Source organism: Sphaeramia orbicularis, chromosome 18 (genome assembly GCF_902148855.1).
Source record: "Sphaeramia orbicularis chromosome 18, fSphaOr1.1, whole genome shotgun sequence".
Taxonomy (NCBI): Eukaryota; Metazoa; Chordata; class Actinopteri; order Kurtiformes; family Apogonidae; genus Sphaeramia; species Sphaeramia orbicularis.
This window is the reverse complement of record NC_043974.1, coordinates 41,168,297-41,184,520: the sequence shown is the minus strand read 5'-3', so window position 1 is coordinate 41,184,520 and position 16,224 is coordinate 41,168,297. Positions and strand designations below refer to the sequence as shown.

General features: G+C 37.3%; 1 protein-coding gene across 1 annotated transcript in view; it reads left to right on the top strand.

The window, feature by feature from the left end:
• Window positions 1-6,875: 6,875 nt before the first annotated feature.
• Window positions 6,876-16,224, top strand: part of tesk1b (testis associated actin remodelling kinase 1b) — a 56,380-nt gene continuing 47,031 nt past the window's right edge. The window contains exons 1-2 of the mRNA XM_030162664.1: window positions 6,876-7,149; window positions 8,048-8,788. Of these exons, the coding sequence (XP_030018524.1) occupies window positions 8,576-8,788 (213 nt within the window). The 5' untranslated portion in view covers window positions 6,876-7,149; window positions 8,048-8,575. The remainder of the gene's footprint in view (window positions 7,150-8,047; window positions 8,789-16,224) is intronic.

Sequence of the window (16,224 nt, the reverse complement as noted above, 5' to 3'; positions counted from 1 at the left end):
GTTATAAGTAAATGGGAGAAAAAAAAAATTATGTAAAAATTCCTTAAAAATTGTAACTTTGATCTACTTTCCCCAAAATGTAACCACATGTTGTACTATATTATATATAACCATTAGGGATGGGAATCGATGAGAATTTAACAATTCCGATTCAATTATCGATTTTGCTTATCGATCCGATTCCTTATCGATTCTCTTATCGATTCTCATTGGGTGAGGGAATAAAAGAGTACAAACAGGTGTGTTTGCATTAACTGTCTTTTATATTTCCATCTCTGTACAGAAAATATAACTTATACAATATATACAAATAATAATAACAGATGACGCCGGGCTCGGTTTGGGGGGGGGGTCTCCCGTTGTTGTGCACCTCATTTCCTTTCCCCTACCTTCGGAAACTTGTATTTTAGGGGGTACAACATTTGTTGCCCGCACCAGAACTGGGCCTGGATGATGGCCTGGTGTTCACTCTGCTGCTAGATTCACAAGCGCCGCTAAGTAGTGAATCAAATGAATCACATGCTGTGGACAAATGTTTGAGCAGATTGGAGGGTTCCACCCTTTTGAAGAAATGGAAGCTTTTTTTTTGGAGCGGTTCTGCCTCAATGCCATGTTTACTACGTTCGGACCAAAACAATGCGGCGTATGCGTGACGTCATCACACATGCGCATCGAAGGCGGAATCGATAAGCGGAATCTTTAAGCAGGCAGGCAAACGATTCCAAGGAATCGAGCTACTGGGATCCGGTTCTCAAAAAGAACAAGTTCTCAATTCCCATCCCTAATGACCACTATATTATAAATGAGGTTGTGTCCTCAAAATATGTTCAAGTTTAAGTAAAGGTTATGAATGAATGAATGAATGAATGAATGAATGAATAATATTCTGACTTTACTTCAACATGAAAAGTAATAATGTTTATGTGCGTTTCCTATAAGTTGACATGCTTTGTCTGTTTGCAGCAGCAGTAGCGTCTCCTGTAGCCTCGTTGGCTGCAGTCTTATATCCACCATTGGGGGTGGTTTGAAGAGGGTAAAGGCTGTATGTATACCCCAACCCCCCTGTATACACTCCTTCGGGGATCGCCGTGTGAGCCCCTGAAACAGCTGCTCTGCTCCAGAAACCAATTAAAGACCCCCGGCCCCCCGCCTGGCTGCCTTGTATAGCCAGAACAGGGAGGGTGTGATGGCCAGCACCCACAGATGAGCTCTAATGAGGGTCCACCGCCACCACCGCCACAGTCAGATGGGACACAGCAGGACCAGGATATAGATCTGCACGGCCCAGACCTGAATCTATAGGGTGAAAATGATAGTTTCAGATACAAGAGATGAATGTGTTTGATGTTTTATTTACACTTTGGTGAACAGAAGCCCTGACCAGAGCTCCATAGATGCAGAAAATACTAGAAATACAGAAATACAAGCAATTGCAGTGAGGTAATTAAAAGGAACACAAAAGAAACCGGCAAGAGAAATCAATTCTTTGAGCTTTAAGTTTCATTTTATTCATATGGCATCAAAGTCAGGATGTGTAGATCAAAGAAAATGAAGAAAATGGGAAGAAAATGTGTGGATGATATACGTAATATTGATTCCCTTCCTTAGGTTGGCTGTTCATACTTTCCAACAGGGACTCTGAACGAGAACCACATGAGCTCACCTAATGAAAATACATTTTTGGACTCAAAGAAACATTGATTCATATTGATTTTTGACCCTAATTTTTCACTCTTGAAATGAGAGCGTGAACGCAGGATAATCAACTTCTGTCAGTGTAGATCTACTGTTGTTTCAATAAGCCCTGGAACTATTCTTCTGTTTGGAAGAAAAAAATACAGGCCTGATGGAATCCTATTGATGTGGTAGTGGAATTGCTTTTTCTGTCAAATATTTAGCTTTTTTGTTTAGTGCAGATATTTGAGTGTTCAGTAGAAAGTACCATTACATGAAAACACAAACTGCACCAAAATAAATAAATAAATAAATGCAGTGCGTGAGCAAAGAAAAACCGAAGCCAAATTCCTTGTATGTGTTCACATACTTGGCCAATAAAGCTGATTCTGATATAGGCTATAGTACGTACTGCACAAAAGAAACAAAATGTACGACTGACCAGGTAGTACAGATCAATGTTTTGTCTTAGTTTGTGTAAATGTTTTGTGTGTGGTGAAGTGTATGTGATGTGAATGTTGCGATGTGACAGTCAGGGGTATAACAAAAGATAATTATTAATTAACTAAAATAGGTGAGAAGAGAATGGAAAAAGAGAGAGAGAAGAGGAGGAAAATGGGGGTAATAAAAATAAATAAATAAATAAATAAATGACAATAACCAAATGAAATGAAAAGTAGAATTTGTCTAAATATCATGTCATCAATGTTAATGCAATTGTCGCTGCCCCCACCTCGCCATTTTTTTTTTTAACCCATAAAGACCCAAACAGCCACTGGTGACAATAAGCACCCACTGAAGTAACTGTTTAATACCTATTGATCCACTAATCTTATCAATACTTGTAAATAACTGGTGTAAATTCAGTTAGTCATCTTTTCATGGTCATCAGATATGACCCATTTGGACGTTCAGAGGCTCCGTAGTTACCATGGAAACACCATCATGTTCTACAACATTGACTGACCAGTAAAAACCCATGGAGTTGGATCAATGACTTGGTTTATATCCAGTTAAGGATATATTTTGTTTAAAAAGTCACTTTTTCTTTAGTTTCCTCAGTTTCTGATATAACAACCCTCAACTTTAATCTGAGCTTTAATGTACAACCACATGATCAGCAAATTAAATACGGGAAAATGCATGATTTACACTTAAAAACTGCAAAATACAGAGGATAATATTGTAATAAATGGTGATAAATCACTTAAGAAAGGTTAAATAAAAAGAAAATTTGTTTGGGAACTGATACAAAAGTAGCACTGGGTCTTTATGGGAGGAGATGTTTGAATGTAGGAGAAGTCAGTACAGCCTCAGAGGAACCGGCATTTTTAAAAAAAGCTAAGGCAAGAACGAATAAAAAAAAGTAGATGTATTTCTGTTAGAGGGGTTACTCTTTGAATGGCCTGGAAGATTGATTCAAGCAGTCTGAGACAATTAAATTTTTAAAAAAGATGTACAAATGAACTATTATTCAAAAATATAGAGCTCAGGATTGGCCAAAGAAAATACTTGTTGAAAAGACTAGGATCAACATTGGTAGTTGAGATAAGGACATGATTTACCTGAATGAAAATTTAATATAGAATAGACTTTATTTGCCATTTGCACAGATACAGCACAGTATAGGTACACTGGAATTCTTGTGTGTTTCCCTGAGTCACAGAGTTAGAAAAAGACATGAATAAAAACAGAAACAAAACATAAACACAGCTAAAACATAAACACAGCTAAAACATAAATACAGCTAAAAGATATAAAAACAGTTATTGCACGGACAAACACAAATGCACATTTGTAAAATAGAGTACTGACCAGAAAAAAGTAATAATATTAATAATAAGAGTGCTGGAAGGTAAAAAACAAGTTATTGCATATTTGAACGAAAAGTACTGGGAGGTCGAGCAGGTTATTGCACAATCAGTTAAGAGCACGGTATTAGTTAATAGTTAGTTAATATGTATTCTCTTTTGTTGTATATTTAGCAATGATTACATTGAATTTTTGTTTGTTTGCTTGTTTTCACGTGGAAACATAATGTTAATTGTAAATAGGGTTCGGCAAAATAAGTCTTTACTTCAGCCTAAACTGTTTCGGTCACATTGTATATGGAACAATAGATATGTTGTTTTGTTTGTTGTTTAAAGTAATTAACGACCGAATAAACTACTACTACTACTACCACTACTACTACTACTACTACTACTACTACTACTACTACTACTACTACTACCACTACTACCACTACTACTACTACTATGACACTGTAAAAAACCTGTCATTTAACAGAATTTTTACAGTTTATTTTACAGATTTTTCCTGTACTTTTAAGATACAGAAAAATTCCAATGAAATTACAAAAATAGACTGTGATTTTACATGCCAAATGTAAAATAACATAAAAAAACCTGTAACTGTGAATAACCAAAAAAACTAAATTTTTTAAAAGAAATGTTTTCTTTTTTCAGAGAAAAATACAGTTAAAATACATTTGCGAATGTATCATAATTTCACAAATATTTCTTTTCTATTTATGAGATTAAACTGTTAATTTAAAGTTCAATACTGTAAAAAAAAAAAAAAAAAACAAGATAAAATTACTGACAATCAACCGTAAAAGAAGTATTTGTTCTGTAAGTTTAACAAGACTTGTGTAATTAACAAATATCTTGTGTACTTATGGGAGGTTTCACAACAAAAATGTTGAATAAATGTGTTTTTGTGAATGTATAACATGTATAAGCACTGATAAACTGTAAAAATACAGCTTTTATCAGTGGATCGTACAACTTAGTCTCATTGAAAATTATTTATATATATATTTATAGGTAACTTGATTATTTTAATACATGTAAATATTCTTTATTAAACATTAAAAAGTCAAAAAAAAAGGAGCAAAATCTCATGTAAAGTTAGGGCAAAAAACTATATTTTAATTATGGAAAACTGACATATTTTTATGAGATGTTATTTTCCATTATTTTACAGTATTTTTTCGGCACCCCTGCTGCCAGAATATTACCGTTTTTTTACTGTTGTTGTTGTTTTTTTACAGTGTACTACTACTACTACTACTAAAAATAAAATTGGACATTTGAACATGGAGGTCCAGGGGGATTAGCTCATTTTTGGATCCAGCCTGAGATGGTCATTTGAATATCTGTGGGTTTGGACGTTTCCTTTCCTCTTCAGCCCTGGAGGGTTCTGCTCAGTGATGAAGTAAACAACTGAAAAAGGTCACAATGGTCAACATAATCCTCTGTCACACACCTACACACACACACACACACACACACACACACACACACACACACACACACACACACACACACACACACACACACACACATGAATACTTGCATACAATCCTCACACACATGTTCACTGAAGCCCAACCTGGAGTCAAAACAAATATAAAATTCAGTTTAATGAATAAGTGATCAGCAGCGCTAAATAATACATAGTACACATATTATTATCTGGGACAATAGTGTCACTTTAGTGTTTTCCTTGTGGCCTATAAACTGATTGATAAATAATGCAGTGACAGACTACAGATCTGTTCGGCAGGCAGACTTGAACCTCATCCTGAGTGCCCCCCCCCCCCCCCCCACCGCCTCCGGCTGAATGTGTTAACGGTGTGTCATCAGTCCCAGTATGTAGCTGTGAGGTGTGAGATGGTCCACGCTGTGTGACACACTCTTTTATGGCTCTCCCTCTGGTATCCAGCACCTTTGGGCGCCCCAAACAATTTTCACAAGCAGCCGTGAAGAGCATAAATATCCACGTCTGCAGCTCCATAACTGCACACAGATACTGAAATATGTACTTAATGGACAACCTGGAGTACCTGAAACTAAAGTGCATTTTTAGTACATCATTCATTTTCATTTGTTAAATCTATGTGTTCGAAAAGTCAGAACAGAACTGAACAGAACTGAGAAAGAAAGTTTTTTGATGTTCTTCTCCTGGAATAACCTACAACAGGAGACAAAACTGAAGGAACTGGTCCCTTTAAATACATTCAAAGTCATTTTAAATCAATGGGAAAAGGACATATAATTGAATAAATTGTACATATTTCTCATCTGTAGTATGGAGTTAGCTTTTTGTACATACCAGTAGTTTTATAGTACTTTAGTAGTATATGTATATTTAATTTTTATGTTGTAGCTATTGGGCATTGTTTACATTTTTCACTTCTTTGTGTGAGATTTTTTTACACGGTCCTTTTTGAACTAGTTGTTTTTGCTGCTAAACACATGTTCATTTTTCCTGTAACAGTGACAATAAAAATATATTCTATTCTATTCTATTCTATTCTATTCTATTCTGTTCTATAGAGATGCTTTTAAGCAACATTCTTGTTATACTTTTAGTACCTTTTTGATTCATTGATGGTGTTTTATATGTATTTTGTTAGTTTTGTGATTTATGTATGTTTTTAGCGTAGATGTATAGCTGTAATTTCTACCATAGATAGATAGATAGATAGATAGATAGATAGATGAAATTTTGTTACACTGACTCTAAAAAACACAACATAAAAAATAAATACAGTTACATTAATGGTCTGAATGTCAGTGTAGATGATGCATGAGCGTCCACTGTGTTGGTTGATATCCTCCTGAGACCCAGGAAAGTGAACATCTTTATCTTTTTTTTTTTTTTTTCATTAAACAGTTATCTTGATTGGGAATTCCATAATGCAACAGTTTTTTCAGATACCTTTTTAAAATTATTTTCATTTATTTATTTTTTAATGGAATGTCCCTCCCAATGAACAGCATTTTTTTTAGTGAAACTGTCAAACTTTTGTCCCCTACAGAGGACAAAAATGCATTGCTGGATCACAGGAGGACATGGAACTAAAACAACTGAACCCATGAACATACAAGAGAACAGCTGGAGAACAGGTGTCCACTGTAGTGACCACTGTGCATGAAAGGGTTAAAGTAAATTCAGGAATGTTCTATCCAGCCTCCACTCGTAAATAAATGTACCATTCTGACGTCGAATGCCCGTCCATCCTCTGTGCTGAGGACAGGTTGGCTGTTGGAACACCAGGAAGACACCGGTGCGGGGTGAGAACTGGGTCAAGCTCGTGCGCCCCCACAGGTGCATTTTGCAGGGATCACGTGCGGACACGCCCCGCCTCGCCGCTTCCTATAAAGCACAGCAAAAGTCACCGCGCGCCTCCTTCCCTTCAATGCAACCGAACCTAGATCAGTAGAGCGGGGCTGGCGCGTGCAGAGCAGAGCAGAGGAGCCGCGCGGACGTAAAACGAAACCTGTGACGCCTGCGTGTGTGTGTGTGTGTGTGAGAGAGAAGGAGGCGCACGAGGATGATTAATTAGTCAAATAAGCCGAAAGAAAGCGGACACCTTTGGCCGCGCGCCCTGGGCTTTGGCAAAGGACATCGACTTGGCGTGTGGTGGTTTTGTGTTTTTGCCTTTTTGGACCAGGCCGGCACCAGGTAAGCCCACGAGCACACAAGCGCCCCGGTCCCCCCCCCCCCCTCCTCTCTCTCTTTCTCTCTCTCTCTCTCTCTCTCTCTCTCTCTCTCTCTCTCTCTCTCTCTCTCTCTCTCTCCGCAGCTGTGCGTCAGCATTTTCACACTGAATCATGAGGCTGATGTGTGTATGTGCATTTCTGTATATCTGAAAGGAAGGGAGGAGGGGGGGTAGTCCATGACACATACACACACACACACACACACACACATATATATATATACACACACATAAACACACACATATATATACACATACACACAGACAGTCGGGCTAACAAACTCGGCTCACTTCGGCATCTATAATTTATATCCGCTGCAGACAGGTTGTGTGTTGAGATCCTGCAGAGCATCAGGAGGCTGCATGCGCACAACCCCCCCCAGTAAATACTGAGTCCTGATGATTGGATCAGCTGTGGCAGAACCGGCCCGCGCGTGCCCGTGTGTGTGTATGTGCGTGTGCAAAGTGCGGGCTTTAACAATGCGCGCTGATATCTCCTGTCATCCAAAGCTGTTATCAGCGGACAGCAGATAAGACAAACAGCTCCGTTTAAGAGCACCTCTCATGCATGTGTTGTTCCAATTAATGACAGTATTTCATGTCATGCACGCGCTCCCGGAGTCCCCAGCTGATTGAATAGAGGCTGGTGCGTCATAATTTTAAGATCTGTTATTATAATAATAATAATGATAATAATTTGATATTGCTTGAGATGGGAGGGAAGTTTTTTTTTTATTTATTTTTTATTTTTTATTTATTTTTTTTTTGTAGTGGTGCATCAGTCATGACATGCAGCCACTCCACGATTTTGGTGAACTAACAGCCTGTTTCCGCCCCCCCTCCTCTGCTCTCCCTCCCCAGTTGTAATAGGCTGCGGTGGCTCCGTGCGCACTGGAAACCCGGAATTCAATTGGTGGAACCGATAGGGGAGCACCCGGCCTTTTCCACTGCAGGAGGAGCAGTGGAGTTGGAGGAAAAGCCAAAGGCACGCCGCTGCCCAGACAGCAGCAGCACAAACACAAACAGAGCCAGTGTGCGCACATTCGAAAGGCGTCCTCTGCCGCTGAGGCATGAGGGACTTCACCTGAACTGCGCACTGGCTGACTGCAGGATGCGCCTCCGCAGCTGCGTAGTTCGCTAAAAGACACGAGCCTGTTCCGGACCCGTGCAGGAATCTGACTGAGGAATTAGGCCTATAACCGGTAGAAGACCACAGCAGCTGCGACATTTGTGTTTTTTTTTTCCTCTTAATTCCTCCGGAGAGCCCCGCGCGTCGTGGCCTTGAGGCGGGACATGGGAGATGTAAACAGACGTCGGGCTGGATTGTAAACTACGCACAAGTCCCACCGCGTCCTCCTCCCGCCTCCTCCTCCACCCGGGCCGTCCGAGATGGAGACGGGAGAGAGGGTCGAGCCGGAGCAAGAGGAGCAAGAGGGGGGAGATGTATCCTCCGCAGAGCCAATCATGCATAGTGTCCACGGACCCAACCGGATCAGGCCGTCCTCCTACCGGGCCCTGCGCAGCGCCGTGTCCAGCCTGGCCCGTCTAGATGACTTCAGCTGTCAGAAGATAGGCGCCGGCTTCTTCTCTGAGGTGTTTAAGGTAAGAGAACATGTTTCACATCTGTATTAGACTGGAATTTTCATTTCATTTATTAAGACCCCATTAGCAACTGAATCATCAATTGCTATTCTTCCTGGGGTCTCCTCTACATTACATTACAATTTTAATTATTTTACATTAATCATACACCATTCACCCCCCCCCCCCACACACACACACACACAAACAGGACATATACAACAGCCCAATGCAATTAAAATAAAATAAACAAACAAAATAAATACTATACATTTGTACTCTTTCACCAACCAATAGCTGTCTGATACAAATCATAAGAAATCTTTCAATATTAGCAATACTCATTCCATTTCATACCTGCTGTGTAAACAAAAAAAGTTTTAATTCCTTTTGAAAACATTTCCTATTATTCAATTCTATTCAATTTCTATTATTAATTCAATGAGGATGCACCTTAAAGGCCTTAACCCCTAAAGACCCAAACAGCCACCGGTGACACAAACCATCATATCAGCTGTTTAATACCTGTTGATCCACTAATCCTATCAATGCATGCAAATAATTGGTGTAAAATGCAGTTTGTCATCTTTTCATGGTCACCATTTGGACGTTCAGAGGCTCCATCATCTTCTACAAAATTGATTCACCAGTAAAACTCATAGTTTGATAATTGACAGTGGATGGACGCTTGGTTTATCAATATCTTTGCTGAAAAAGTAACTTTTCTCTGTTTTGATATAATTAACTTTGAATTTACTCTGAGTTTTCATGAATATCTACATCAGGGGTCTCAAACTCATTTTCTTTCAGGGGCCACATTCAGCCCGATTTGATCTCCAGTGGGCTGGACCGGTAAAATAATAATGTAATAACCTATAAATATTGACAACTCCAAGTTTTTGTCTTTGTTTTAGTGCAAAAAAAGTCAACTGAATTATGGAAATACTCACTTTTATAAACTATCCAAACAAAAAAGATGTAAATAACCTGAAAAAACTGAAATTTCTTAAGAAAAATAAGTGCAATTGTAACAATATTCTGCCTCAATTTATCATTTATACATGTGCATTATGGATCGGATCTACAAAGACACTAAACACTTAGTAACAGGCCGAAAACTGTTAAAATTGTGCTTAATTTTCTTTAGACATTTAGGTTGTTCATATTTGTTCAGGTTATTCACATTTATTATTACAGGATAGTTTGGAAATGTAAATATTTTCATAATTTAATGTTATTTTTTAGACTAAAACAAAATCAAAACTTTGAAGTCTTCATTGTTCATAGGCATAATAATATTAAGTAACTTTTTTTTTTTTCACATCAAACTGAAAAGAAAATATGGAGTCATAATTTTTTGTAAATTATTATGCTATTATTGGTCTGCATGTGGAACCTGAACTAAAGTGAGTTCCACAGCCTTGACTGTAGAATTTTTACACTTTACAAATTCATCCCAGGGGCCACATTGGAACCTCTGGCGGGCCGCATTTGGTCCACGGGCCACATGTTTGAGACCCCTGATCTACATGATCTGTGAATTAAATATAGGAAAATAGATGATTTACACCAAAAAATGCAAAATAGGCAGGAAAAAATTGGTGAGGAATCAGTTAAGAAAGGTAGAAATAGAGGAAAAATTCATTTGGGAACTGCCATAAAAGTAAAAAAGGTTAAAGTCTGTATGTTATGTGTTTGTTTGACTATTTAAGACAATCAAAATCCACTTGTTGACAGAGCTGAATTGTTATGACTCATTGGTCATCCCTGCTGATCTCACACCAACTAAAAACAAATGGTAACCATGGCAATCGGAGCACCCACAACCAAGATCCAGGAAGATTTAAGTGTTGTTGTTTTTTTGGTATTAGAAATATGAATACACTGAAATAAACAAAAGACTAAAACAACACAACAAGCTGTCATCATAATCTTCATCTTCACTGCCTTTCAGCCCTGATAGGGTATAGGCCACACACCAGCAAACTCCATCTTTATCTAAAAACAATAAAATATACTAGCTCATAAATTTGAAAATTTAAACAAGAAAATTTGACACTGATGTTGCATAAGAGACAGTTATTTGGCCTCAACCCATAAAGATCCAGTGCAACATTTGTGGTCATTCCAAAATGATTTGTGATTTGTCACCATTTTTATGAAATAATCCTCTGTATTTTGCATTTTTCCAGTAAAAATCTGGTATTTTCCAATATTTAATGTACTGATCATGTAGATGTTTATAAAAGCTCAGATTAAAGTTGGTGGTTATTATATCAAAAGAAAGAAAACTGAAGAAAACTGACATTTTTATCAAAATATAATAATTTAATTGAACATAAAATGAGTGTCTCTGTTCATTGCCATTTATCAAACTCCATGGGTTTTACTGATGATGACTGTGTTTCCACGTTCACTACAGAGCCTCTGAACGTCCAAATGGGTTATATCTAATGACCATGAAAAGACGACAAACTGTATTTTACACCAATTAAGTGTAGATCAGTAGATGGTTTTGGTCACTGGTGGATGTTTGGGTCTTTATGGGTTAATAACGTCATGGGCATCAGTACATGTCACTACCTGCGGTTAAACTGTACCAAACCCATTCGTTTTGGAGAAATGTTGTCACGTTTGTCCTTCATATACTCACACATATACCCACAAAAGCTGTCTCAATTATCCATAACTCAGTAAGTACCTCATTTTTACTAGTCTGTCATGAAACTGTTCACATCGTTTCTACTGTAGGAGTAAAAGCGTGTTTTCACCACAGAGTATCGGTCGACAGTATGTTAGGTTTAATATTCTAAGGCTGGGTTTGACCATCTATGATTATACACCCAATAATCTGAGTTTAACAAATCTGGGTTTCAACTGAATGCAGATTTAAAACTAAACATCTAATTTTCCCAGTTAAAACCATCTCAGCTTAGTAAAGTTTATTGGTGTAAACTGTAATTAGTTAATCAATAGATCGATGGATGTGCTTTATTTTTCCCAAACTGGGAAATTACAGTGTTGGGATCTGCAATTAACATAATTATTAGAAAGTATTTTCATCAGGTAATTATGATTATTAGTAGCTATTATGTTGTATTAAAATACAGTATGAGATAGTACATTGTATGATGGACATCTCTCTCTCTCTCTCTCTCTCTCTCTCTCTCTCTCTCTCTCTCTCTCTCTCTCCTCTCAGGTGAAAAAAATGCATGAATTAACAGAGCAATGAAGTCCATTCAAAATGACAGTATTTATATGAAACGGACTGGCTGACAGTTGGACCAGTCTACCTGTTTAAATTAAACTTTTTCCTGCAAGAGTTCAATGTTTCACTTCAACAGAATTCAAATTTATTGAGGACTGGACTAAAAATTAAACTCAAAACTACGTTTAATAGTAAGCTTTCTTGGTTTTTATGCCACTTTTAAAGTTCACAACATCGTTTAAAGTTAAACTATGATTTAATGGGTTCAAAAATTAACCCTTGTTGGTGCAACTCCACCTCAAATATATCTAAATGTTTGTCATAAAGGAGACGTAACCTTGGTGACCTGCACAGCACACATTCTTTCGTTTTTCTCACACATTCCAAGACATTCCTGCAAATGGATCACCCTTATTTATTAATTTATTTAATATGGGAGGTGAGGTCTGTCAATATTACATTTTTCTGTGCTTCCTACCAATCTTTGAATTTAACCTGTAAATATCCAGTTAATGATATATATTTTTTCTGTAAAAGTCTCTATTATAACAAAAAATCCAGGGTTAGTCTGTATTAGACCTGAATGAATTCACTTTAACCCATAAAAACCCAAACATCCACTGGCAACCAAAAAAATCTACTGCTATAAACTGTTGATTAAACTATTAAACTACTGATCTACTAATCCTATCAATACATGTAAATAATTGGTGTAAAATACAGTTATTCATCTTTTCATGGTCATCAGATATGACCCATTTGGATGTTCAGATGCTCTGTAGTTACCGTGGAAACACAGTCATCTTCTACAACATTGATTCACCAGTAAAACCAATGGAGTTGGATCAATGACAGTGGATGGACACACTGGGTTTATGTTCATTTAATGATAGAGTTGACTGAAAAAGTCACTTTTTCTTCAGTTTTCTGTTTTTGATATAGTGTTTGAATTTACTGATCTTTAATGAACATCTATATCAAGGCTGCACGATATTGGAAAAAACTGACATCGTGACTTTTTTTGAAACCTGCGATATATATTGCAATATGAAAAAATACTCAGCATGATATAATAGCTGTGTGGCGTCCATGTAAATGGTCCAACAAATTAGTTGCGTTACCTCTCGTGGCAACAGGCACTGTCGCCACAGAACACTTCTTTTAATATCATCCTTCCAAAATAACTCCGGTTAACTGATGTTGCTTTTCTTTTTGGCACCAAGTCTTTGTTTTCGGTGATTTTCTCTTGTTCGTTGCCTTTTTTTCAATGTTGTTACCAGCAACTCACTCCATGTACAGGGGTGTGGTCTGCTTCGGCAAACTGACTAAGAACGATTGTGATTGGTGGATCGCTGTGCACAGTGTGTGTTAGATGAGAACACGTTGAGTTCGTTTGGCTCCTACATCGCAGGACCTGCAATGTGACTACTGCGCACACATACATGGTGATGGCGATGCCAAACGATATATTGATGCACTGCTAATCTACACGATCAGTCAATTACATATTGGAAAGTACCTGATTTTTCATTAAAAAAGCAAAATACAGAGGATAATTTTATAATAAATTAGTGTTTTTCAACCGTGGGGTCACCTGAAATTTCTAGTAATTGATCAAAATAAAAACTTAGTAATAAAAAATATATGGTGAGTTGAGAGAGACAATCATAATCCATAACAGACATGACAAACACTGAAGCTGAAACTGAAGCACTGTGGTTCTGTTTATCTGTCAAATGTTCATTGTGGTCAGTTTCAGATGCTGCAGCTCTTTCATAATTCATAGTTTGAGTTCTTGTTTGTTCAGTATTAATTGTCAGCCTTGTAAATCCAAGCTGGACTGACTGTACATATCCTGACCAAGGAAAATCAAATTCTCACTTTGTGCAGTAATCTACACCTGGCTTTACTGCCTCCGTCCACAATAATATACATTATATAGACTAAATGTCGTCTAAAATTAACTTTTATTTGCAACATAGTATAGCAAACTATTACATGATCAAAAACAAATTAATTTTAATGTCTCCATTTTGAATGTCTGGGGTTACCAGAAATTTGTGAGGTTAAAATGGGGTCACGAGCCAAAAAAGGTTGGAAACCACTGTAATAAACGGTGATAAATCACTTAATCAAAGTAAAATAAAATGAAAAATGTGGGAACTGCCACCAAAGTAGCTGTGTGTCTTTATGGGTTAAGATGCATGATGTTGAATAATTGCATGAGAAGTTTGGAGGATAGCGTCATTGTGGAAATGTACACCTCTCTGGCCATCTAATCCCTCCAGCTCCCCACACGTGTTTGCACTGACCCACATGCTGTAGAAGGTGGACACAGTGTTTTGGTTGTGAGTGGATCCACCTGGACAGGTAGATCTGGCACACATGGAGGTAACTCTACTCCCCCTTCTCCCCTCATTCTGCGTGGACCAGTAGACCTCATCCCTTTGTCACGCTCTGTTCACATGCACACAGGCTAATTCCAGTGAACGCCTCATTAGAGAGACTGTGAGAAGACCTTCCACTGCCCGGACTGATGGTGTGAAAGATAGTCTAACAGAGCAAAGACTGAAGCAAACGGCCTGACCTTTTATTTCATATGCTCACACGGATGGTATTTAATGGAAATGAAATCAGTTTGTATGTGCTGAGATGTTATAGTGGGCCTGGATGTTTATAAACTATATAGACAAAAGTATTGGGACACATCATGGCTACAGCTCTAAGATGTCCTGTTCATGCTGATTGGAGATAAAAACATGAATATTTCCTTAAAGTTTAATGGGAGATGTGAAGAAAGCAGATGGTTAGTTTTGGTAGAAATTATTATTTACAATCAGAGCGTAAAAACTATGTTAGAAATTTAGAGGTAGAACATTTAAAATCATATCATACAGTCGCGGAAAAAAATATTAGACCACCCTTGTTTTCTTCAATTTCTTGTTCATTTTAATGCCTGGTATAACTAAAGGTACATTTGTTTGGACAAATATAATGATAACAACAAAAATAGCTCATAAGAGTTTAATTTAGGAACTGATATCTATCCATTTTCTATTGTTTGCTTGATAATAAACAAAATCGCTTAAATGAGTGATATTTTGCTTTTTTAAATGGAGTTATGCATTTTCAAACATTTCCCATAAACTGTAAATGCTCTGCTTGGGTCTGAATTCTTCATTAATTCAACTCAACAGGTCCATCTTCAACCCTATTTCTGAGTAATGACACCAGAAAGGTCATTTTGAGCACTGGTCCTTTAAATGCAATTGAGCCACTTCAAGCCCCGCCCCCTCCAGGATGTTGACTGTGCTGCTTTGTCCTGTTCAACCAACAACTGAACATTTTAGGTAACTGGTTCGAAGTTTGGACATATTTTCAGTTTTTACTACAACCGCTGCTGCTGATAAACAGTTATGGCGTACTCGGAGAAGTGTTCGTCGGAAGTCTTGACCTTATATGTGCAAATGTAATGACATAACTAGTTATAGATACAACAAATTAAGCAGGAATTAAAATGGGTTGTAGAAATCCACTCAATTTTTTGCCGGAATGAATATAAAGATAGTTTTGCTGCACCTGGAGGGTTCAAAATATGCAAAATGGTAAAATATGACCCCTTTAAGTGAGATGTGAAAAAAGTAGATGGTTAGTTGTGGTAGAAAATTATTATTTACAATCAGAGCATGAAAAATATATTAGAAATTTACAGGTCGAACATTTAAAATCAAACACGGATTAAAAAAAACAATTGATGTGAGAGAAATTAAGTAAAAACCATGTGAGACATTTAACAATTTAAACAATACCAACCAATGCAATGATATTTATCCTAATATTAAACTATATTTTGGCCTTTGTTGTTGTTTTGTATCCCAGACCCCTGTTAGAAAAGAAACACCTGAATGTCCCAATACTTTTGTCCATATAGTAGATACAGTGTAGATAATCGTTGTTGTTGTATTCTGGTTTAACGGAGAATGCAAAAACAGGCAGTAAATGAAATCAGTTAAATCTAAGAAACAAGTGTGAGGTACAGCGAGTTTAACCAATTTAAAGGATGTGTATATATAAATGTAGGAATTTGGGAGGATGTAATTGCAGATATACTGATCATATTTGTGTTTTCACTAGTGTATAAGAGTCTTTATTTATTTCTTGTGTCCTCTGTACATAGGATGAGGGAGGTTTTCACTGCTCTATCACTGAACTTAGACTTGGACTGAAATTTAATTAATTTTACTTAATG